Source organism: Nicotiana tomentosiformis, chromosome 4 (genome assembly GCF_000390325.3).
Source record: "Nicotiana tomentosiformis chromosome 4, ASM39032v3, whole genome shotgun sequence".
NCBI lineage: Eukaryota > Viridiplantae > Streptophyta > Magnoliopsida > Solanales > Solanaceae > Nicotiana > Nicotiana tomentosiformis.
In genome coordinates this window covers 135,359,060-135,385,811 of record NC_090815.1, presented here as the reverse complement: position 1 = coordinate 135,385,811, position 26,752 = coordinate 135,359,060, and the positions used below count along the sequence as shown (strand labels likewise).

General features: G+C 38.7%; 3 protein-coding genes across 6 annotated transcripts; 1 reads left to right on the top strand and 2 right to left on the bottom strand.

Moving 5' to 3' along the window:
* The first annotated feature begins 846 nt into the window (after positions 1-846).
* LOC104106559 (phosphoprotein ECPP44) lies at positions 847-2,553 on the top strand. The gene is made up of 2 exons (XM_009615130.4): positions 847-1,356; positions 1,918-2,553. The coding sequence occupies exons 1-2, from the start codon at positions 1,096-1,098 to the stop codon at positions 2,308-2,310; spliced, it is 654 nt and encodes a 217-aa protein (XP_009613425.1). The 5' UTR covers positions 847-1,095; the 3' UTR covers positions 2,311-2,553.
* A 12,812-nt stretch (positions 2,554-15,365) lies between these two features.
* On the bottom strand, positions 15,366-16,403 carry LOC138910561 (uncharacterized). Its single transcript, XM_070201803.1, has one exon. The coding sequence runs from the start codon at positions 16,401-16,403 to the stop codon at positions 15,366-15,368; it is 1,038 nt and encodes a 345-aa protein (XP_070057904.1).
* A 6,163-nt stretch (positions 16,404-22,566) lies between these two features.
* On the bottom strand, positions 22,567-26,051 carry LOC104106538 (uncharacterized). 4 transcript variants are annotated; one of them, XM_009615123.4, is made up of 3 exons: positions 25,011-26,049; positions 23,918-24,326; positions 22,567-23,804 (listed from the first exon to the last, which is right to left on the bottom strand). In XM_009615123.4, the coding sequence occupies exons 1-3, from the start codon at positions 25,152-25,154 to the stop codon at positions 23,683-23,685; spliced, it is 675 nt and encodes a 224-aa protein (XP_009613418.1). In that variant the 5' UTR covers positions 25,155-26,049; the 3' UTR covers positions 22,567-23,682. The 4 variants fall into 4 exon arrangements, with proteins under 4 accessions (XP_009613418.1, XP_009613401.1, XP_009613406.1 ...); XM_009615106.4 differs by having other exon boundaries at positions 23,918-26,051; XM_009615111.4 differs by having other exon boundaries at positions 23,934-26,051.
* Positions 26,052-26,752: the final 701 nt, after the last annotated feature.

Genomic DNA, 26,752 nt, shown 5'->3' with positions numbered 1-26,752 from the left:
TATGTGTCAAATGAGCAGTTTGGTACCTTATTTCGATTGATTAAAACCAATTGATATCAATAATATTAGTTGGAACATAATTTGCTCGATATTTGCTTGATTTCAAAGGGATAAGCTAATTTGAGCCTAACAATTGGCTATAATATGGATTTTATTTAATAGATGTTATTACGCCTTCAACCTCAAAAAGATAGAATCCTACTCAACAAAATATGTAGGTACTTATAGCAGAACGAGTCAATCTTTTTTTTTTACAATCAAACAATAGACGAAACTGTTATGAGTATACTTTATATAAAGTAAATGATCTAAGCTTCACTGCTTCGATTTATTATTCGCATCAAATCTTAGGTTCTCTATTGCACTCCTTAAATAGAGTTTTTTTTCATCTGTTCCTCGTGACATTAGTACGTTATTGTTCATTGAGAAATACTTAAGCTTAGAAGGTATATAGTCCCCTTAAGTCATTCGCACAACTCAACATCATTTTAATTTATTTGTTTGTTATTTGAAAATTCTAAATTGCTAAATCATACTAACAAAACTTTTTCTAATTTATAATAACTATATAAAATTAATTAAATTAAAAATTTACGAGTGAATTTCAGGACATATGCAGCTCCTATTGTTCCAAACTTATCGAGTGGTTAATTAACTTTCGAATCTGGACAGAGTTTACGGACTATATATTTTTCACCAGCTAAATTTGAATACCCACGAAATCCAGTAATATTTTGCCACGTCACTATAATAGGGTGAATATAAATTAATATACTCTCGGAGTTGCGAAACAGTACATAATTGGAGACAGAACAAAAGAGGCCACGTCGACGTCTGTTGCACTTGGTGTACTTGATTGGTATTTACTGAATATTATGAGTCCTTTGGACTACTTTTCTTATTATTTATAATAAAATTATCTTATCTCAATCGCGTAACGTCCGCGTTATGATTGCTATAAAAGGCGCACTAAGTCTCTAGTTTCTAACACTTCCAATTCAATATATTCAAACTTTTACTTTAGCTCAAAGTGTCATCATTCTTTGCTTTGTTCTTAGCAACAAGTTTTTCTTTGTTTTTTGATTGAAAAAAAAAATGGCCGATCAATATGAAAAGAAGGTTGAAGAGGGTAGCGCAAACGTGGAGGCTACAGATCGTGGTTTGTTTGATTTCCTAGGGAAAAAGGAAGAGGAAAAGCCAACTCATGCCCAAGAGGAACATGCTATTTCCTCTGAGTTTGTTGAAAAAGTAAAGGTTTCTGAAGAAGTTGCAGAATACAAGGAAGAAGAGAAGAAAGAGGAGCACAAGAAAGAAGAGAAGAAACTCCATCGATCAAGTAGCAGCTCTAGCAGCTCTGTAAGTATTTTCCATCGTTTACGTCAAATCAATAAATACAAAATAACTGTTTCATAGACGTATTTCTTACTTAATATCATATGTATTCTTACTTTAATTTATAGTAACTGTTAAGATTATGTTGTTTGATTTGATTTAGATGTTGTGTACGTACCGGTAAAAATAATTGGACTTTAATTTATATAGATCGCTAGTTTTAAGTATTTTTTACACACAATCAGTTCATATTTATCTTGTTGCATCAAGTAACATGTCTCGTTTTCAAGATTTACGTGTAGTCATTCACTCATTCTTTAAATGATCAGATGGTGTGAAAAATTATTTACATGGATGGTGTATATATGATCTCTTATTTTGATCATGTTTACATGAATAACTCATTATATAAATATTCTTACTATCTAAAATAGCAGTTCGGTATACAAGACATCCGGCACCGTACCCAACAAGTGACAGAGACAATTTATCCTATTCCTAATAAGAGTATTAGTAATTTTTTTTTACGGCTAGAACCTGTAACCTAGTTGAATGAAGCTTATGTAAATGGTGATCATTTTGCAGAGTGATGAGGAGGAAGAAATAGGAGAGGACGGACAGAAAATCAAGAAGAAGAAAAAGAAGGGTTTGAAGGATAAAATCAAGGATAAAATATCTGGAGAACACAAGGAAGAAGAGAAGGCGGGTGAGGACACGGCTGTACCAGTGGAGAAATACGAGGAAACAGAGGAGAAGAAAGGATTCCTAGACAAGATTAAGGAGAAGTTGCCAGGTGGCGGGCAAAAGAAGACAGAGGAAGTGGCGCCTCCACCACCGCCTGCGGCGGAGCACGAGGCTGAGGGAAAAGAGAAGAAGGGATTTTTGGACAAGATTAAGGAGAAATTACCAGGATATCACTCAAAGACCGAAGAAGAAAAGGAAAAGGAAAAAGAGAAAGAAGTTGCTGCATCTCACTAAATTATTAAAGCATGCAAATGAATGTTTTTATTTGTCGCTTTTTTGTTTTGTTTTTGTGGATGTCATGATTGTGCTACTGCTGTTTGGCTAAGCTTTCATTTCCTTCACTTTTTTGGGGTTTGAAGGGTAATACAGTATTGTATTCTTATATGTAAGTGCATATAGTATGCGCTTATGTATAGAGTTTGATGATTAATTTGGGTCTTTCTTTTGTAAAATGCAGTTGGTTTGGTTTTCACCTTATCTTCCTGTTTTTATCCTTAATTCGGATTTAGATTTAAAAAATATGTTTTGGATGTAGTCCTACCTCTGTTATATACATGAAATCATTACACTAAGCTTTTATTTCAATCAGGAGAATTACCAAAGTACCAGTACTAATAGGAATAATCATACCACAATGTTTGTCGGTTAATTTGGTCCAAATTGTTGGAGTTGTGATCAGAGGTAAATTTAAGCGTTGTTGCCTCTACCCCTGGTTGTGATCTTGCATCTTCATATGCTGCAAAGAACAAAAAATAGTGAACTGGAAATGTTATACTTGCCTTACGACCTAACGTAATTTCTTGATGACTTTTGCACCTATATCGAAAGCTTCTTTAATTTCTATCACAGAAATATAACTTTTTATATGTATACTCTTTCCGTCCAAGTTTACTTCCACTATTGTCTTGGCACGCTCTTTAAAAAATATGATAATTTTATTATATCCTCCTTAATTATTATTATTGAAAAACTAACTTTGACTATTATAAATTTAAAATATTGGAAAATGGTAAGAGTTTATAGGGTATAAAATGATAAATTATCCATTAATTTTCCAAACCGGATGAATAGAGATAGACATTTATTTTTTAGTGAACAAGTAAACTTGGACAGACGGAGTATTATAATATTACATTTACCTTATTTAGAAAATATAACATCGTGACAATAATCTCTTTATTTAGAGCATCGATAGGCTTATAATTCAAGCGCCCACGGTCTATCCTAAAAAGTCTTATGAGAACATGGAGTATGAGTTGTAAGAGTAAAGTGTCACGTCCTTAGTCTTTGACTAAGTATAAGTGCGGTACTTGACAACTCGCTCATGATTTTACATAACTTGGTCACGATCTTGCTATGCCAAGTCAGTCTTAATACACTAAAGGTCCGTGAGGGAATGTTAGAACACAAGAGAATTGCCAAAGAAAACTTTTGTATTAGAGAAAACTTGATTGTTTTGCTTGGTGAATTACAAAAGAATGACCCCCTTTATATACTAGTCTCCTAGGGGCGAGTATTTAAATATTAATTTGTTACACAAATCCTTAATATTTACAAGATAAGAGTTTTCTCTAGAACTCTCTACAAACCTAGAAGATTCCAAGGACTTTCCTAGCAAATCCATAGGGATCTAGGATCTTCCTAAGAAAATGTCCATACTCATCTAGAATCTTCTCATAAATACTAGCATTCCTCCTATACAAGCTTTCACATGACATTAATATACGTCAAGTGGCACCTACGTGGCATAATAATGTGGCGGGTCATGACAAAAGGATAAGAAATTAAAATCGTGGGTGTGTGTGCTCTAAAGTTTAAAGTGTGTTAAAAATCTGTATTGCTGTAATAAACAATTAAACCATTAAACTTTTTGAAATATATAAACAATAAGAAAATTAGTAATACTTGTTTAACGAAATAAATTTAGGAAAAACAGTATAGGAATAAATCGAGCCCACTGAATACACAGTGTGTCCTTAAGGAAATTATTCCCCTCAAGTACCCGAGGTGCTGGAATATATCCTCACAGGATAGAACGATTTAACTCACCGGAGTGTTGGTACCAAAAACGCCGGTGAACAGCGAGCCACTCGAAGGCTGTAAAACACACTGGAATTTTTGTGCGGAAGAAGAAGAAGAAAATCAGAAAATTTCTTAAGGAAAGATTCTGAGATTCAAAGTATATTTATAGAGTTGCTGGATTTTTTTCCTGAAAAGGTTTGCAACCTTTCAGAAACAACCATGGCTGTTGGAATAGGCTGTTTAAAATATTGCAGAAAAATAGATTTAAAATAATTCGGGAAAGAAAACGGGCCTGATCGGACCAAGTCGCAGGTCATGGGTTATTCCGGATTGAATTTTTTGTTATTTATTTATTAAATTAATTAAATAATTGAAAGAAATTTTGTCTAAAAAAATTAATCAATCAATCTTTGACCGAAGTCGAGCCGAGCGAGCGACGACGACGATGGCGCGAGGCTTGCCTTCTTCTTAACTCTTTAAGAGCTAAAAGAAGAGCAATTGTATATATACCCATCAAAAGCCTTTTTTTCCTCCAATATAGGACAATGTCCCTTTGCCAAGGAGAGAAACTCAAATATTTTATTTTCCCTCTATTTCTCATTCACCCTCTTTAAGCTACACAAGCTTAAAATCCTAACAATCCCCCACATGAATGGGGAATGGCTATAAAATAAAGGAATGCACGGACGCGTGTGTGTTTTACATGCAAGAATTAATTGCATCTGGATAAGTAGATTTTTCTTTGAACTTTCCGTAGTGAACTTATATCGGATATACTCGGTCAATCGGTAGATTTGATATCTTTGAACCGTCGAGCTTTGTTGTATACCTAGACAACATATGTCACACAATCAATCCTTAACCATCTATGGTTCTCATGGTTGTGTTCGTTTCATCCATGAACACCGCCTGGTTTCATGAGTGTTTAGAGAATGGGCCTTTACTTTCATTCTCCTTGAAGCGGCTTATACTTCACACTCACATAGGTGATTTCTAAACGTGTAATCCTATAGATACACTATCTGGTCATATCCTGCCAGACTTAGCAAATCATTTAAAAACCTTTAAGCTTTGTTGACTCATCAAAAAACCTTAATGCTTTACCTCGATTTCTGAACATTGTCTTCATCACGAGAATGGGTTGAGTTATTTGACAATGTTGAGCCGTCATTTATAACTTTGTTTGATCTCTTTGAACTTAGCTCGTGGGATCTCCAGTTTGCTAGGTAGAGTTACCGCCATGATAACTTGTCCTAGACCTTAACCCCATTCCCCTTGATGATCTTTCAACTGCCTCTCTGGATATTTCTTTTGTAACTGGATCCGACACGTTATCTCGTGACTTTACGTATTTAATTGTGATAATACCATTAGAGAGTAGTTGTCTAACGTTATTGTGTCTCCGTCGTATATGACGAGATTTTTTGTTATACATAACGCTCCCTACCCTGCCTATCGCCGCTTGACTATCACAATGTATACAAATAGGTACCAAAGGTTTGGGCCAAAATGGAATATCTTTCAAGAAATTTTGGAGCCATTCAGCTTCTTCACCGGCCTTATCTAAATCTATGAATTCAGATTCCATTGTAGAACGGGCGATGCACATTTGTTTGGATGATTTCCAAGACACTGCTCCACCCCCATTTGTGAAAACATATCCACTCGTGGATTTAACTTCAGATGATCTAGTGATCCAATTTGCATCACTATATCCCTCGATTATGGAGGGATATTTGTTATAATGAAAAGCGTAATTTTGGGTATGTTTGAGATACCTCAAAACTCGTTTCATTGCCATCCAATGTATGTGATTGGGATTACTTGTAAACTAACTCAGTTTACTAATAGCATATGCTATATCTGGTCGCGTACAATTCATGATATACATCAAACTTTCCAATACTCTTGCATAGTCTAGTTGTGAGTCACTTTCACCTTCATTCTTTTGAAGTGCATAACTCACGTCAATTGGAGTCTTGGCAATTTTGAAATCCAAATACTTGAACTTGTCAAGTACCTTTTCAATGTAGTGAAACTGCGATAATGCTAGACCTTGTGGAGTCTTGTGAATTCTGATTCCTAAGATTACATCAGCAACTCCTAAGTCTTTCATATCGAATTTGCTAGCCAACATGCGCTTAGTAGCATTTATATCTACCATGTTTTTGCTCATTATCAACATGTCATCAACATATAAACAAACAATGACTTCATGACCTGGAGTGTTTTTAATGTAAACACATTTGTCGCACTCGATGATTTTAAACCCACTTGCCAATATTGTTTGGTCAAATTTGGCATGCCATTTTCTCTCCATTTCTCTTTCACCCTCTTTAAGTTACACAAGCTTAAAATCCCAACAAAGTGTACTATATTCTACTCAATCTTTGAAATGAGCTGAGCTGAGCTGATAAATGGCATTATGGTGGGGAAGAGGTGGAAAAGTGATAGATTGGTTAGAATGACCCATACTGTTAATCCTAATAAAAGCCTGCAAACAACACAAATTCTGAGCTGTAAGGGAAGAGGGAACGTGGGGGTGTGCACTCCAAATCTGTGAGGCAATTTTACTAAAGCTTTAAGATACTACTGGCAATTTTACTAAATGCTACTTTGATCGACTCACTTTCATTTGAGTGATTACCTCCTTAGTTGTCACTCACATTATTTTCTTATTTTCATACGGTATAAATGTTGATATTGCACCAAATAAAATAACAACAACAACTATAGTGTTTATAAAGACCTTACCACAATCATGAGAGAACAGAAAAACTGTTTCTGATAGACTCTGTGAGACAAAATAAAAAGAATCAGTGATAACAACAAGGTAATACACCAAATAATATTTGATATGACATATTAATTCTTCATACAACTCACTCTATCAATGTAAGAGCTAAAAGAAAACACCAAGATTATATATAGATCCAATTGCTTTTCCCTTTTTTATTTAATTTGACTTTCTCTCAAATCTTGTATTACCGAATTGTCAATCTTCTCTAAATACACACTCTGATCCGAACGAAACTGAAAAACAAACAGCTAAAATACGAGCCGTAAAAGATAGAACATCTAAGGTCTATGCCACTTACTTCCGACAACTCCTAGGAATTCCAAAAATTTTTAACTAACATAAGTACACATCCCTTATATATTCTGAAAGCTATCTAGACAATTTCCCTCATAGACCAAAATGAGAAGAAAAACAGAGATCTTATTAAGTATTTTTTTTGCTTTTAGTTTGTTCGATAATTGGAAGTGTCAATGGGGAATACTTAATAGGAGTTGGGAGTTATGACATGACTGGCCCAGCTGCTCAAGTGAACATGATGGGATATAGTAATTTTGATCAAGTTACTGGCGGTATACATTTCAGGTTAAGAGCTGGGCTTTTTATTGTTGCTGAAAGTTCCAAAGTAACTCTATCCAATTCAATTTGTTTTACACTACTTTCTTATTAATCTGTTTACAAAATAGTAAAATATTTCTATAATTTAAAATAATTAACTTTAAGCTTATCGTTTACCCTTAATAATGAGAATTTCTCATGGTCACACAAATATTATACGTAACAAGTTTAAACCCGTAAACTTTAAAAGTCTTCATTTCTTTCCTAAACTTAAATCGATTCAAACTATGATACTCTCGCAGTTCATTTTTAGTTGTCCACTTTTGACTTTCAACTCCCTTTAAGATAAAGTATATATATTTTATAATTTAATTTACCCATTATAATGATAACATTTCAAAAAGTTTTAGGAAATGATTTGGAGAGTGAATAGTTAATGATAAGGGTAAAACTAGAAAAAGAAAAGATTGTCTTTCTCTTGATTTGCTAAAATGGACAAGTAAAAGTAAAAATATATTTTAAGTATAATAGACATGTAAAAGTAAACGGAGGGAGCAAATTGAAACAAGCAAGTATGTAATACGAAGCTATGTGTAGATGTACATGCAAATTTTCTTTTGAACTAATGTTTAGTGCATTTAAAATGGTTTACACATCTCACTAGACCTAGGATGAATAATACAATCAAACCACCAAACATCCCATCGGATAATAAACTCATGGATAAAGACGCTAACCCAGCATAATCCTAGAAGGAAATGCTATTAGAAAAAAAAAATAAAAAAATCAAGCTCCGTACTATGAAAATGAGCCTTGCATAACAGAAGGAACGAAAAGGGAAGGAAATTTGGGCCTAATCATCCTCTCCCAAAATGATAAGAATCACTTACACTAGCTATGGCGCTTTTCTATTATTATCAAAATCTTTGATAGAAGAATGCCACATCACCTCCTACTATCCAAACTTATTGATCTAATCCTTCTGAGTAGTTAATTTTGATTGACCTAGGATGGGATTTTTTTATAGTCAAGTTTGGAAAAGAGGAGAATATGATTAAAGCATTGCACCGAGGACCATGGTTCTTATTTGGGAACTTCCTCTCAGTCATGGGAACCATAATTTGTCCCACAAGAGGCAACACTGTCCTTTATCGCTATATGGGTACGTTTACCACACTACCAACGGGACAAAGAAATACTGAAAAAAGGTTGGGAGAAAATTAGGAAAGTTTCTTAAAATAGATACGCGCACTTCGACTACCCTAAGGGGCAGATACGCGCGAATTTGTATCCAAGTACCACTGAAAATGTCAGTGAAAATATCCATCACAATTGGGGATCACAAACAAGCTGTGGTATATGAAGGAGAAAGTGTCATATGCACGGGATGCAGAAGGATATGGTACACCCTAAAGTCATGTACTCACAGACCAAAACCACAAACTCCCTCCGAGGACCAACTTGAATGATCATTATCACGAATCAATGTTCATTGAGGGATCAATGGAAAACAGTTAAGGGATAATACATAATAATTACCCTATTGGGGTTGTAGCTAATTTTCAGTTGCACCCTTTAATTTTTTGGGGGACTTATGGCCCCCTCGTATTTGTTCAAATTATAATAAATATCTCATTTTGAGTTGACGTGGAACCTTTAACATTTTGCACGCAATCATAACGCGTGAGAAGTAAAAATTTTCCCCAAATCTGATTATTTCTCCATTTTTTCCCTTTGAATTTTTCTTTTTTCATTTGCACCCACTTTCTAGTTGTTTCTCCATTTTTATTTTTCTTTCTTCTTCATTTTTCTTTGTTCTTCATATTGACGGCCGGACCTCCATTAGTCCTTGTTTGAGTTCACTATCAAGTCATTGTTCGATATCCTTAATTATGAAAAGGATTGAAGGTGAAGACCGAAAATTTAGTTGTCGGGTTTTGAAGAACCGAATTTAAGTTAGCGAAAGAGACCGTGGTATCTATTTTTGAAGTGCAAAAATCAAATCTAGCATGAAAATTCGGGTTACTTACTGAAATTTTTGTTAGATTTGAGGATTTCGAATTGCAAATTTTGAACTCCATTGCGGGTTCTCCGAAAGTCCGACACAAGTATTTTGAATCCTCAAAGTTAAAAAGAGTTGGTTATTCAAACCTTCTGAGAGTTGAAATTTTAAGCTAGATTTTGAGGTTACATTGATTTGAATTTCTGAAACTTGAAGAAAAGCAATCTGCCATTGATGAAATTTTGAATCTCAAACTAAAAAGCAATCTGCCATTGATGAAATTTCGAAGCTCAAAACTGAAAAGCAATCTGCCATCTTTCTTTGATGGTGGTGACTTTTGTAAAGCTTTTTTTAGAAACATGGATGGATTACTTAAAAATAGATACATTAAATTACTGGAAAAGAGAATTGAGTGCAACCAATTTGAAATGGCGAAAATGAGAAAGAAAATAGCTAGTTGTGGCAATGCGATAGAGAAAAAGAAAAGAAAATAAAAGATAATTGTATGTTCAATAATGAATAAAAAGAAAATTTAAACAATTAAAAAAGAAAAACACATGTCAAAACATGATTGGTGCGTGTCATATATTATTCTGGTTGAATTTGGTGCTAGTCAATGAAAATGGTATTTATTGCACTTTAAACAGAGACAAGGGGGTTATAGGACCCCCACAAAGTTTAAGGGTGCAATTGGTAAAGTGTAACAATCCAAATATTGTAATTATGTATTATCCCTATTTTTCCAAGAAGGAGGAAACGTTGCCACCTCCTACCACAAGGTCAAACGAGATCGACACAGACAAGCAATGCCAATGACAATGCCAATGCCACCCGAACTAGGAGTATTTAGGTCAAAATATTCGACGCAAACTCTGGTAAGTTCCTTGAAACTAAGATCTTTCAATATAATTCTAAGAGTAACCCCAAACAGATAATCTCAGACCGTTCTACTAATATAAATCATAGTTTAAAAAAGAATACAAGGAGTCGACCCACACAAGAACATCCTAACTCGAGCACAAACCGGAAGGCGGGCCCAGCAGGATAGGACCAAATCTTGAACTCCACAACAGGCACTACCCAAGAAAATGGCCCCGACCTAGCGGCCCCCAGAGAAAATAAAATACCATGCCCAAAGTTAATAAGTAGGGGCCCGTCAGCTACACATAGAACGACCCACCCAATCCCAACAGCCCCTTCCGTCACAGGGGTCCATACTCACTTGGAGAGCCACATTACCAATGATGCCCCCTACAGAGCTACTGCACCCCTACCAAGTAACTTTGCAGAAAAACTCTCTATGGATACTCTAGTGCGTTACCTGCGAAATCACCAAAACTTAGGTGATTTGACAATTTCTGTCAACTCAACCAGATACACAATTAATTCTAAATCTCAAGTGTTAGAAACAATACCAAAACCCATCAGCCGGGTAATGATTTGACTCCAATAACAGAGATGACTAATATCTACCCCAAACCCTTCCTAATAAATTACAATCCAAAAAAAAGAATAACAAAAAAATTCAAATATGAATTAACCCACCAAACTCCCAATCGTCATAACCTCCACTCCGCTGCTACCGGACCACACGCGAGCAACATGGCTGGAGCTGGACTTACTGGTCTAGGTACTGTGCTATAATTTTCAACTAGGCAATCAACCTATCACCCTCAACATCCAAAACCCGACCCATCTAGCAAGGGTAACAATGGAGACTCTAAACAGGGGGAATTGGCGACCTTTGGAACCCAACTCTGGCTATCGATGGTTCTTTAGAACAACCTCAACTCCACGCAAGACACCACACAACTTCATGCAACAAGCCTTCCACTCGATCAAGATCTTCTCGGATCTAGCAACAATAGACCTAGTGGTAACGCCACAGTCCTCAATGGTTGAACAATGACCTCAATAGGAACCTTCGTCTTCAGCACTGGAGAAGACCAAATACCACCATTGGGGAACATCTCAAGGGAGATAACAAAACCTTTGGAGATACTGAAAGGACATAAAGCCTAAAAGGAGACGGCACCACAAAGCTCCTATTGCCCACTAAGGACAGACTCCCTATAGCTAGAGGCAGTGAGACTAGCAGAATTCAGTGTGGACTGCAGCGAGTTCCTAATCTTACTTTGCCCCAAAATGTTGGCCAGATGTGGATTGAGCCTGGATTTTCACTAGAGCCACGGGGTACTGAAGCCTTTGCTGAAATTGACAACAATGATGCGCTCTCAGATACCAGCATCAAGGAGATGCCTGCCCAGTGGAAGGAAAAGGCACAATCAGCGGTTCCCTAAACCAACCACAACCCCTAATGAAATTCATCATATGGAATGTTAGAGGGGAAAATAACGTGGAGTTTAAGAGATAATGCTCAGAAATGATCAAGATTTACAGGCCAACCATGTTAGTGATACTAGAAACTAAGATAGCAGACCACATGAAGCTAACAGAGGAGTTACAGTATGACATGCACATCTAATTCCCAGCAGTGGGCCACTCAGAAGGAATTGTCATCATGTGGAAAGAAGACATCCTCCAGGTAGATGAGGTATCAACCACACCCAAGGTATCCATGCAATAGTCAAGGTCCTACCCTCCTATCCTCTATTGTTATTTTTTACTATTTATGACAAGCAATAATATAGATGATAGGAAAATACTTTGGGAAAATTTGATGGATATTTCAAATAGCATAAATGGAAGTTGGTTTGTGGGTGGGGACTTTAATGAAGTGTTAAAAGCAAAGATAAGTTTGGTGAAAACTACATTAACACTAACAGAAGAAACTTATTTGGAATTTCATTAACCACTATAAACTAGTGGACCTAGACTACAAAGGTAGTAAATACACATGGACTAATAAAAGATATAAGAATAGAAAAAACCTATTTTTAGAAAGAATTGATAGGTGTTTTGCTAATAACCGTTGGATTTTTGAATACCCTGAGGCCTCTGAAACACTCCTTCCTAGGGCCCATTCTGATCAGTGCCCCTCCTAATAAAGCTAAAGCACGACCCCAAATGTCAGCACCAAACCCTTCACATTTGAGTCCATGTGGTGCATCCACCATGTCTTCCCACAACTCATGATTCAAGGATCTTTCCCATCTGCCTCCACTCTAATCCCTTCATCCTAAATGTTCAACATCAATGCCACTCATTAGAACAAACACACCGTTGGGAATATATTTCACAAAAAGAAGAGACTGCTAGCCAGAATTGGTGGGATCCAAAATTCACCAAATTACTAGTTTAGTCAATTCCTCATGAATATAGAAAATACCTTAATTGAAGAATTAGACTCTATCCTTAAAAATAAGGAGGATTTCGGAAAATTGAAATCCATAATCAACTGGCTCACTGATGGTGATGACAATACCAGATTATTCCACACTTCTACTTTAAATAGGAGAAGAAAAAACATGATTCTTTCCCTCAAAGATGAATCTGATAATCGACAACATGAGCCACATGATATCAAAGATTCTATTACCAAATTCTTTAGTGCTCTCTACACTTCTTCACACACATAATCACCCATCAATACCATTAATCCAAACTCCTAAAGGCATACACTATCTACAATTCAAAAGGTTAATTGGCCCTACTCCTAAGAGACAATGAAATTAAAAGAGCAATCTTCTCTTTTAAACCATTCAAAGGACCAGGACCTGATGGCCTGCATCCCTTTTTTACCAAACTTTTTGGGACATTGTGGAAAAAAATGTCATCCAGTTCTGCAAAGAATGCTTTGAATAAAAAATAATGCACCCTAAAATGAATGAAACTCTCTTATGCCTCATACCGAAATGCCCACCAGCCTCCATGCTCAAGAACTTCTGACCTATAGTCCTTTGCAATATTGTCTACAAAATTATGACCAACTAGGTTAATAGAATCAAGCCCTACCTGACCCTCACAATTGGTTCTAGACAATCCAAATTCCTATCGAATATGAGAGCTTCTGATAATGCTATTATAGTCCAGGAATATATCACCCACTTTGGGAAGATGAGAGGGAAGAAACCACACATGATCCTAAAATTGACCTAGAAAAAGAAATCGACAGAATTGAGTGGTCTTTTATCAAGGGCGAAGCTGGATGATCCCGAAGGTGGAGAGGGCTCCGAGGGCTCTAAAGAATTCGAAGGCCCCGATGATGCTGGTGATGGGTCAGGTTCCGGTGATGATAATGCATACATGCCTTAGGTTTATTTTTGTTTTTGTGTATTGCATCATGTACTTATATTTTGTTGAGGCCGTTTTTGTTGGACTTTTGTAAAGATATTCCGGAATATATATTTCCCTTTTCGGAAAATTCAACTATTTTAGTATCTTTTTACGACTTCTAACCTTGCAACCATTTCTAATGCCTTAGCATATGATATAATGTAGCAATAAGTCATTTGTTTTTTGAGGTTTTGAAACTTGACTTGAATGATTGGAAAATTTCCAGAAATGCTTAGGTATTCTTAGACGATGCTTTTCCGAGGGTAACACTTTGGCAGATTTTGAATTTTGTTTGAAGGCCTTATGTTTTGATAACAGGCTTCAAACGTCTTCGAGCCTTTTTTAGGGCGCGTAATAGGCTTCGTGCCTCCGGGTTTTGATAACCCGAGCCTTCTGAGTTTGTCTTGGACGATACCTTCTGAGTAGGGGTAGCCTTTTCGGTTTGGATAGGGGTGGCTCTTGGGCACGATACTTTTAAGGAATAAAAATGTGTATCCGCAAGGTAGAAACTTTCCTTCATTTATGTGCGTAAGATACAAAATTGTAAGCATGTAAAAACTTCGTATTATGGCTTAGGCAGTCTACGCGGGCACGGTTCATTTGACCGTTTGGCCCTTACAATAAATCCTAATCACCAAGCCGAGGATGTTCAAGTACAAAGTTTCCTCCCTTGCTAAACATCTTGACCCGAGGGTGATGGCCCCCAGTATTCGAGGTCGTTCTTCGAAAGGGATCTAATACTGTTGATGTGACCATAGACTCCGATTTAAAACTAGTATTCGACTCTAAGTTAGCATGATCTACTGTTGCCTCATTAAAAACCTTGCCAGAAAACCCATTTGGGACAAAATAATTTCAAGGGAAAAAGAGTGCAAGACCTAACAGCTACATCTTCCTTTGTTTGTTTCCTGCAAGTGTTAGTCCAATTCGCAATATATATAAAAAGAGAAAATGAATAAGGTCGTACCTTAGCAATAGTATCATTTTAAATGGGTCACATTTTTGTGGCACGGTATCCGCTGTTTTTGGGCGGCCAACCGGACAAGGGCAGCCCGCGCCTCTCATTTAATAGTTTCACTTGTGCTCATGGCCTCACTATTTGACTCTTCGATCGTATATTGGAACCTGAAACTCGATTCTCCAACCTTGACTGGTATTAGTGCTTCGGCACCGTAGACCAATCAAAATTAAGTGGCCCCGGACTAGATTTTGTAGTCGTACGGTATGCCCACAAGACATCGGGCAAAATATCCTTCCATTTTCCTTTGGCGTCGGCCAACCTTTTCTTAAAGTTTTGGAGTATGGTCTTGTTTGTAGACTCCGCCTGCCCATTCCCACTAGGGTGATAGGGTGTTGACAAGAGCCTTTTGATCTTATGGTCCTTGAAAAATTTTCTTAGTTTGCTGCCGATGAACGACTTCCCGTAATCACACACAATCTCGACCGGTATCCCGAACCGACATATTATGTTATCCCAAATAAAGTCAATTAACTTCTTTTTCTTAGACTTTCTTGAATGCCTGAGCTTCAACCTATTTAGAAAAATAGTCAGTCATAAATAGTACAAATTGAGCCTTACCTGGTGCCCATGACAGGGGACCGACAATGTCCATTCCCCATTTCATGAATGGCCAAGGTGACAATATCGAGTGTAGTAGCCCCCGGGCTGATGGATCATCGGTGCATGTCTTTGACAATCGTCACATCTTCGTACAAAGTCCCTTGCATCTTTCTCCATGTCAGTCCAGTATATCCCGACCCTAAGCATACGGCGAGTGGGCCATCAAATGTTCTTTTGTACAAAGTACCCTCCGACAAGCTAAATCTGGCCGCTTTCGTGCTCAGAGCCCTTGATTCTTTAGGATCCGATGGCAGCTTCCTGGTCTTAAAGTAGTCTATATACTTATTTCTCCTATCCCAAGTCAAACTTGTTGAGTTTATCTTAGCATGGCCTTCATCCACTACTGATTTCATGTGTTGAACAACCGTTCCTGAGCTGAATTCGTCGTCATCAACCGATGACCTCAAGTTAGCCAGTGCGTCGGCTTCACTATTTTGATCCTGGGGTACGTGCTGTAGGGTCCATTCCTTGAATCGATGTAGCGTTACCTGTAATTTGTCCAAGTACCTCCGCATTCGTTCTTCTTTTACTATGAATGTACCATTGATTTGATTTACCACAATGAGGGAGTCACACTTAGCTTCGACTACTTCGTCCCCTAGGCTTTTAGCCAGTTCGAGACCTGCAATCATGGCCTCATACTCGGCCTCATTATTAGTCAATTTTACAGTTCTAATGTACTGCCTAACTACGTTACCCGTAGGCGTCTTTAGTACGATACCGAGTCTGGACCCCTTCACGTTCAAGGCACCATCCGATAAGAGGGTCCAGATTCCAAAGGAAGTCCCCGAGGTTGCCAACAATTCCTTTTCGACTTCGAGTATTAAGGCAGGTGTGAAGTCGACCACGAAGTCTGCCAAATTTTGAGATTTGATGGCGGTCCGGGGGCGATATTCGATATTGTACTCGCTAATTTCTATGCCCCATTTGGCCAATCGTCCTGAGAGCTCGGGTTTGTGCATTATATTCCTTGATGGGTAAGAAGTTACAACGCATATGTGGTGGCATTGAAAGTATGGCTTCAACTTTCTAGAGGTGGTTAGCAAAGCCAACGCCAATTTCTCTAGGCGGAGGTACCTTTTTTCGGCCATGCCTAGGGTTTTAGATAGGAAATTACGTACCTTCCTCTTCTCTAACTAAGACTCCACTTACTGCTATCTCGGATACCCCTAAGTACAGGTACAACTGTTCGTCTATCTTTGGAGTATGGAGGAAAACTGGACTCGAAAGGTACCGTTTTAGTTCTTTCAAAGGCTGTTGGCACTCCGGGGTCCATGAAAAGATATTCTTTTTCTTCAATAACGAGAAGAAGCGATGACTCTTATCGGAGGGTCTCGATATGAATCGTCCCAGGGCGGCTATGCGCCCGGTTATCCTCTGAACGACCTTAACATTATCCACCACGGTGATATCTTCTGTAGCTTTGATTTTTTCGGGATTGATCTCGATCCCTCGATTGGACACCATGAATCCAAGGAAATTTTCGGATCCGACCTCGAATGCGCATTTCTCCGTGTTTAGCTTCATATTATATTCCTTTAGTATGTTGAAGGTTTTCTGCAAATGTTTCAAATGGTCCTCTGCTCGCAGGGACTTAACTAATATGTCGTCAATGTAAACCTCCATTGATTTTCCTATTTGTTCTTCGAACATCAAGTTTACTAGGCGTTGAGTGGCACCGACGCTTTTTAGTCTAAACGACATTAAGTTATAACAATATGTGCCTAATTTAGTGATAAAAGAAGTTTTTTCTTGATCGCCCGGGTCCATGCGGATCTGGTTATACCCGGAATAGGCATTGAGAAAACTGAGTATCTCATGCCCGGCCGTCGCATCGATCAAACAATCAATGTTAGGCAAAGGAAAAGAATCCTTGAGGCACGCCTTGTTCAAATCTTTTTAGTCTACACACATTCTTAACTTATTTCCATTTTTAGGTACTACTACTACTACTACTACTACTACTACTACTACTACTACTACTACTACTACTACTACTACTACTACTACTACTACTACTGCTACTACTACTACTACTACTACTACTACCACCTTATCTAACCAATCCGGGTACTTAACTTCTCGAATTAAACCTATTTTAAGGAGTTTATATACCTCGTCTTTGATGAACGCATGCTTTACTTCGGACTGAGGCCTCTTTTTATGTTTAACCAGGTGGAACTTCGGGTCCACGCTTAGCTTATGAGTGGTTACTTCTGACGGGTTACCTATCATATCTAAATGGGACCAAGAAAACAATCAGTGTTAGCTATAAGCAATTTAATATGTTTTCTTCTGAGCTCAGGAGTCAACCCCGTGCCCAGGTATACCTTCCGATCAGGCAAATATTCGATCAACACGACTTGCTCCAGCTCCTCCACCGTTGACTTGGTGGCATTAGAATCATCAGGGGCTATGAATGACCTAGGAACTCCGTAATCATCATCCTTGCCTGTCTCCTGCTTCTCCGGTTCGACCGGGGCTGCTGTCGGTGATAGTTATTTCATTTCTTCCTTCCTAACCGATTCTGAATTCTTTGATGTCGAGAGTGCGGATATCGGGGTCATGTCATCGACCACGAACATTTCCTTTACAGGCGGTTGTTCTCCGTAAACTGTCTGGATCCCTCCCGATGGGGGAAATTTTAATGCCTGGTATAGTGTCGAGGGTATTGCTCTCACGTTGTGAATCTATGGCCTTTCGAATATAGCATTATATCTCATATCTCCTTCAATCACATAGAACTTTGTTCGTGAATGGTCCCAGGGGTGTTTACTGGCAGGGTTATCTATCATTTAGTAGTTTCGCACGCCATGTTGAATTCGTTTAAAACTCGGGCTACAGGAACTATTTGGTCTTGTAGACCTAACTGTTCCACGACCCTCGATCTGACGATATTGACCGAGCTACCTGTATCAATTAACACACGCTTAACTCAAGATTTATTTATGAGAACAGATATTACCAGTGCATCATTATATGGTTGCGTTATGCCTTCGGTGTCCTCGTCATTGAAAGATAAGGTCCCCTCCGGTATGTAATATCGAGTCCGTTTCTCCCTTGTAATAGACACCTTAGTGTGCTTTAGCATCGGCCCCTAGGGGACATCGACTCCACCAATGATCATGTTATTGATGTGCTGGGGTTCCTCTTGCCCGGTCTTCTTGTTGGAGTCCCTATTCTTGAAGTGATTTTTGGCTCGATCATTCATAAATTCTTGGAGGTGTTCGTTATTGAATAACTGGGCTACTTCTTCCCTTAGTTGTCAGCAATTTTCAGTTCTGTGTCCGTGAGTTCCATGATACTTACATATTAGATGGGGGTCTCATTGGGCAGGATCAGACTGCAATGGTCGAGGCCATTTAGTATCTTTGATTTATCCGATGGTGGACACGATGCTAGCAGCATTGACATTGAAGTTGTATTTTGATAATCTCGGTGCCTCCCTGGTCCCGAGTGGCCTGTCGAAACCGTTCTTATTCATGAGTCCTCGACTATTGTGGCCTCGATCATTCCTTTTTTCACTTATCGCAGGGTTGTGTCGGGACTTATTACCCCTTCGATCTCCGTTATATGTTTGATACTGATCTCTTTTTGACCTTGGTTCATGATCGATGGCTCTTATGGGTCTGTCTCTAAGATTTGACAGGATAGAAGGATCCGGAAGGGGCCTTGAGTTGATCATATTCGACCCTGATTTTTGATTGGTACCTGTTTTGGACGTCGGTCCAAGTTACGCCGTGCATTCTATCAAATTTTGTTTCAACTGCTGCAAAGCTATTGAGCTTTGGGGGTTAAGTCCTTACGTGAATGCTTGAACGGCCCAGTTGTCCGCAACTGGAGGCAAAGCCATTTGTTCCATTTGAAACCTTAACACAAACTCCCTCAGCATCTCGTTATCTCTTTGCTTTACTTTGAAAAGCTCTGACTTTCTCAACCTTGATGGCCCCGGCGTGCGCCTTTACAAAGGCGTCTTCTAGCATAGCAAACGAATAATAGAATTAAGGGGTAAGTTGTGATACCATATCATGTAGGAGGTCACATGTTTATTTGGATTATTAGTTCCATTATACTTTGAAATTTCGGGCATACAGAACTTCTTTGGGATTGGTTTCGAAGCTGCACTCGGAGGAAAAGGCTTTTGGACAAATTTATTGGAATCCAGGATTTTCAATATCAGGGGTGCTCCTCGAGCCTCTTTATTATTTCTGGGCTAGCCCCGACTTCAACTTCACTCTGCCTTTACGAGGTTCGTTCACTTCTCCAGGTGTTCTCCCGGGATGGTTCGGGTTCAACTCTGCTGGGAGCATGGCTTTGGTTTTGTAGCTGGGCTATTTCCATATGTTGAGCTTGTAACACTTCGAAAATCACCCGCAAATGGATCCCATCTCCTTCACCATCATGCGTTCCCCTGGCTACCGACCTGGCTCCTCCAATAACGTTGTTTTCTGGGTCGGTGGGTAAGTTAGCATCAATCGCCACATGTTAGTTGGCATCAACTGGGTTTGCGACCGGGGATCCGTTGGGGTCAGCAAGGGGAACCTCGTTACTGGGCACTATATTTCGACATGAAATTACATGCTCAAAGAACAAGTGTAAAATCGAGTGTGTTATGGAAATTCGTATCAAATTGCCGCTATTATCATTATCCCTACGGTGGGCGCCAAATTGTTTACCTTTAAAAATGAATAATAATTGAATTTTTATGTGGTTTTAAGGATATGCGGATCAATTCAATACAAATGATTAATGACGTTCGATTAAACAGATAAAAGATATAATAAATTGCCAAACCAATAGTGAGAGTGCTCCCGGATTCAGTAATGGCTTAATGAAGTGCCTGCCTTTGATCCGGGGCTCACAATAATGGAGAACTGAGGAACAAAAATAAGAACAGAGAAAATAATAGTATATTGCCTTCATATGCGTGTTACAACGTAGTCAATGAACAATTAGTTTCCCCTTTATATAGTGGGGGAGTTTTACCCTAAGTATAATTTTAAAAAAGGATAAAATCTTTCTTCATGTTAATCACTCATTCATTGCTGATACGGGCCGAGATTTATGCCATGATATCAGATTGGGCACGGATATTAATACCCTTCGTTAGTCGTGTGCGGTCGTTCGATGATGTTCTTCGAAGTATCATGGCTCGATTCGGTCCCGGAGTACGTAGTTCCAATGCCCCCAAGGGCAGGTGTCTTGCTCGAACCCCAATACAAGAGGCTCCCCGCCCAAATTATGATTCTGATTCCTTACGATTATGTTCCTGCTCCGTTTGTCTTACCGGGAAATCGAGAAATTCAACGGTCTTGATTTTACCCATTTACAACAACAACAACAACAACATACCCAATATTATCCTATATCGTGGGGTTTGGGGAGGGTAGTGTGTACGCAGACCTTACCCCTACCTTGTGAGGATAGAGAGGTTGTTTCCAATAGACCCTCGGTTCAGGAAGGCATAGGCAGCACATTAATGAAAATATAGTCAAGAAGGGACAATTCCAAAAGGCCATATAAAAGCATAATAAAAACAAAAAGACAGTAAGGTGATCAACAATGAAAGAAAACAATGATTAGGCATAAAAACCTAGACTACCTACTCCACTATCATAATCCTTGACCTGCATACCTTCCTATCAAGGGTCATGTCTTTGGTCAGCTGAAGTTGTGCCATATCTTGCCTAATCACATCTCCCTAACTTTTCTTTGGCCTACCTCTACCTCTCTGTAGGCCCTCCAATGTCAACCTCTCACACCTCCTCACCGGGGCTTCTGTGCTCATCCTCCTCCTCACATGACCAAACCACGTAAGCCGCGCTTCCCGCATCTTGTCCTCAATAAGGGCCACACCCACCTTGCTGCGAATAACTTCATTTCTGACCTTATCTAACCCGGTGTGCCCGCACATCCATCTCAACATCCTCATCTCTGCTACCTTCATCTTCTGGACATGAGCGATCTTGACTGGCGAACACTCAGCCCCATACAACATCGTTGGTCTGACCAACACTATGTAGAACTTACCCTTAAGTTTCGGTGGCACCTTCTTGTTGCTCAACACCTAAAGCGAGTCTCCATTTCATCAATCTCGCCCCGATACGACGTGTGACATCTTCATCAATCTCCCCATCCCCCTAAATAATAGACCTAAGGTACTTAAAACTCCCTCTCCTAGGGATGACCTGCGAGTCCAGCCTCACCTCTCTTTCCCATCCTTGAGTCTCGCCACTGAATTTACACTCCAAGTATTCTGTCTTGGTCTTACTCAACTTGAAACCTTTAGATTCCAGGGTCTACCTCCATACCTCTAATTTCTCATTCACACCATCTCGCATCTCGTCAATCAATACAATATCATCTGCATATAGCATGCACCACAACACCTCCCCTTGGATGTGGCACGTCAATACATCCATCACCAGAGCAAACCAAAAAGGGCTGAGTGCCGACCCTTGATGCAACCCCATCATATCCGGAAAATGGTCCGAGTCCCTACCCATCATCATCACTCGGGTATTTACTTTATTATACATGTCCTTAATCAACCTAACGTAGGGAACTGGTACACCTCTAGCCTCCAAATATCTCCACAAAACCACACTCAAAACTTTATCGTATGCTTTTCTAAGTCGATGAACACCATATGCAAGTCCTTCTTTCTCTCCCTATACTGCTCCATCAATCTCCTAGCAAGGTGGATGGCTTCTGTAGTCGAACGCCCCAGCATAAACCCAAACTGGTTCTCGAAAATAGACACACTCCTCCTCACCCTTAGCTTTACCGTATACAACATTGAAGATAATGTTGCAATAAGTGGGACACATACTCATGCTGGTCTAGGAGGTTATTTGCAATACATGACTTATACTGTAACTTCACGTGGTTTTGTTCCTCAGTCATTTGAGGCCATTGTGACTTCTATTGAACCGAGCATTGTCCAGGCTCATGGAAATTTAAAGCCTGGTTCCATCTTTATGAAAAAGGTGAGAAATCGGTCATTATTTCATGCAAAAGAAGATTTTATAATAAATTTGGGTCTGTATTTCACTAATTCCCCCATGCTTTTAAAAATTTCAACCTTTCTGTCACGACCCAAAATCCCACCACAAGCGTCGTGACGGCACTTAGTCTCTAAGACTAGGTAAGCTGATTTTTTTTAGCCTATTATACTACTGGGCAGTCTGTCCAGTAGCTAATTTATTAATAATAAAAGAGAAAAAAAAACACAAAGGAAGAGTACAAGTAGGGGGAAGGGGGGCAAAAGCTACAGTAGTGATCTCCAAACATATACTGAGCTAGACCTTACCTTACAATTCCTATTGAGGCATGAACAACCTCATCTCTTAGCAAGCATGTAAAAAATAAGAACTCGAAAGAAGTAAGTACTCTATGATCATCATAGAGTTTATAACACACTCCATGATGATATTACATATGATAATGCTTAAAAAATGATAAAATAAAACAAGGTAGAAATTGGATTCTTGCCCCTCATTCATGATACTTGTGAGTTCTTCAAATTGTAGCTCCTTAAAATTCTCTTCAGCTATCTTCAATACATCTTCAAAATTCTTCATTTCATCTTCGATCGATTGGACTTTGTAGATGTGGTCGGGGCTGCCCCTTTTCGCTTTGCATCTCTTATTGGGAGTATCCTAAGTGTTACTCTTTCATTCACTTTACCATCCCAACTATTCTCCCTTGTGTGTGTCTTGTTCTTTTTTTCACTATGCGTAGGAGATAAATCTCCACATCTAGCCGCCTCAGCTCGGCAATAATCAAGCAAATCTTCTTCCTCGCCTTCTTCCCAAATTTCAACACGCAAGTTGTTCTCTAGTTGTTGAATAGCACATTTCTGTGCAACCATATCTAATGGTTCATGCCTCTTCACAACCATGGCATTAGGTTTTATTATGGAATCTTCCAATTGAGCATTTTTGTTCTTACCCGATTTTTTCTGCCCATTTTCAGCCATCTTTGAGGTCACCTGGAATTGAACATTATTAATAATTCGATCTTCTGCACTATGTCTTAGTTGCAATCGTCCAGTTACTATTTTTTGTGCTGGATGAATTGCTTGTTGATCTCCCAGCATTTTATTACCACATGGAGACGTTCTGGGAGCAAAAATATGTGCATTAATGGTCGTTGAGTTTATGAAAACTTCCTCCTCATCCACAAGTGCAGCGAACATATTTGGTCCAGTAGCAGCAGACATTGCACTCATCTGCTGCTTTTTATTCTTCAGTGTTGGCATTGTTCCTTGCCTCCCATCAGATCTCACTACTTCTTTCCAATCATCCCCAAATGTGTTCTTTATATTTCCATCACCCTTAGTTAATTTTCCACCGTGTGCAAGCTCAGCTACAGTCGTGACACTAGCTTGCAATGAAGCTGTTTGCACACCATCATCAAAGTTACTTGGTGTATTTTATGTGCCCCTGTTTCAAAAGTTGTTGCTGCCTCCTTGTTACCCGCACCTGTTCCTGAAATTCAGCCACAGAATTTACTATGTTTGGTGCACCACAAAATGCAGCAGAATATGTCAAAACAACAGTAACATCCTGCGCAATGCCTACTGAAAATTAATACTGTTTACCTTCTAAATTCACTACCTTATACCCTATTTTAGTTGCATCCTCTAATTCTAAAACACCTACATGTTCTTTCCCCACAACATCCACTGTATTAGCTTTCACACCTGTCGTTGCTTGATCAATTGCCTTTCCCACTGCCTTGTAAATCGTTGCCAAAGCTCTTATAGCAGGGATATCACCTGGAAGTTTATTTTTTATAACTGCTGGAGCTGCACCAGTTGTGCTTGACAACACCTGCCCAGCCTTATCAAATTGTTGCCCTGGACCTGGCCCCTTAACAACCCCAGCTGGAACATGAAACAAAGCAGCTGCATCTTTCAGTTCCTGCCCCTCAAATTGTTTACCACTTGTAGATGCTTGTTGCATTGTAGTCTGCCCAATTGACGCAAATTGTCCAAGCTCCTTACTATCCTGCACAACAACATTAGTAACCAATGGCACAGTGTCAGTCACAGTATGAGTAGATGCACTCATAGCCAGAGTTCGATCAAATGTAAAATTCAAGGGAACAATCGTTTCCAGATTTGACACTGCAGTAGCTAAGTGTTGTCCATGTACTGAATGAATAGTTGGAAAAAGTAAACACTTCTCAACAACAACATTGTTATGCAACCTTGCAAGAACTGTAGAAGCAGGGACATCAAAATGTGGCTTAGATCGATCCTTCACAGCAAGAATTGCAGCAATTTTAGGTTGCTCAAAAATATGCCCAGCATTTAAACCTGGAGCAGCCATTGAAACAATATTAGAAGTTTTATCAACCACCATTTCCTGCAATTTTTGTCCTGCAGTTGCACCATATATTCGTCGTCTTTCATTGATAATTTGTCGCAAATCCCCTTGAAACTTATGCACAACGACTTGATCCTCATATTCCTCAGTTGCCTCATTCAGTTCACTATCACGATTCCTTGTCAAAATTAAGCGACACATGCTTTTATCATGCCCTTGATGTTTGCAACATGTTCAGTACAGAGGCATGTTATCATATACAATCTGCTGAACTATTTCAACTATATTTCTAGTGCAGTTATTCAAGAATTGCAATTTTATTTACTTTTGATGTTTGGCTAGTAAATCTAGGATAACTCTTACCCTAGCTGTACATGGTCGTGTCTTTGCTTGTGTCGCCTTATCGATTGCAATTGGTTTTCCAGCATCTTCTGCTATGGACATTAGAGCTCTTCTTGCGAAGAGGTCTGGTGATAAATTAGGCAACGTAATCCACACTGCAGCCATTGACGTCTCCTCTTTAGGATTGAAATCAAGTGTCCATGGAAAATTTCTAAGTTGATGTTCTTCCCCATTTAATGGTAGATAGTTTACTGATCTCGATAAAGCTATAACAAAATCATCATATTAATCAAAACAAACCAAAAGTTGTTGACGAGCCAGTAAACCTATCAAATAGTTGCCCTTTACGCCAAAGTGCTTAGGGAGTAAATTTTTCCATATCTTCAAATCTGGTGCAGCTTGATTAACTTTGATGACAATGGCCTGGTGTTATTCTTCTGTCCTTGCAAATTCTTCTCGTTCCTCCATAGAAAACTTTAGAGTTGGAGTTCCACGTATAAGCTCGATAGGATTTAGCTTCGTTGTTGTTAGATTTTGGACTGACATGTTTGTCGTTAACCTTGCGGCATATGAAGAGATGGGATTTGGAGTAGAATTAGTATTTCCCACATCTAAAGGATTGGGAGAAAGCTACTCATCCATGGCAGCCTTGAAATTGCTCAAATCGTCATACTTAGAACTCATTATACCGGCAATGAAATCGCCCGATTTGTGCAGGAGAGATAGCTCTTGATGTGGAAAACAAACCCCATGGCTTCGAATTGCAAAATCTGAACAAGAATCGTGCTGGAAAATTCCAGTAGTTTTATTGCGATTTCGAGCTACAGTAATCGCATCACCAAAAAAGAGATCTGAAGCATTTGGGTTTGAGTTTAATGGACCGTCTAGCTGGGGTTTGTACGCCTTTGGATTTCGCATCTTTTGGGACTGGTCCGGTGGATTTTCACCACCGGATGACGGCACAATGGGCATTACCGTGTTGTTCGGTTACTGTTCATCTCGGGGTTTAAGGTTTTTCCTATCAGGTTTGGTAAGCTGATTCCAATTACATTTCAAGCCATTTTTTTCTTTTGAATATGAATTAAATAGGTAATCAAAACCAACAACGGAAACAAATATGAAAACCTCCCTAGACTAGTAATACTGAGTCACGAACTCTAACTGAATACATAGAATGATCATGAGGATCGAAAATACAATACTGTTCGAAAAAGAAATTAACAGTACAATAGAAATAGAAGGACTCCAAAGGACTGTGATGATCAAGCAGCTCTACCTTAAGTCCTTGAAATCACCCTTTAACTTCGTCCGAGTCCGATATCTCCAATACCTGGCTCTGCACAAAAATGTGCAGAAGTGTAGTATAAGTACACCACGGTCGGTACCCAGTAAGTATCAAGACTAACCTCAGTGGAGTAGTGATGAGGTACAGTCAAGACACTCACTAGTCTAATAACCTATGCAATATAGTATACAAAATAATAGAAAATAAATAACAATAAGGGCAACACAAATCAACTAGTGATATGCACAGCAGGGCAACAAGAACACCATTAATATCTTTCTACAAATAATAAATACAAGTACACCCAATTAAATCAAGTCCTTCAAATAAATATCTTTCACATATAATTCTATCAATAAATCTCTTTCAAATATAATTTCCTCAAATAAATATCCTTCAACTATAATTCTTTCAATAAATCTCTTTCAAATATAATTTCTTCAAATAAATATCCTTCAAATATAATCATTTCAAATAA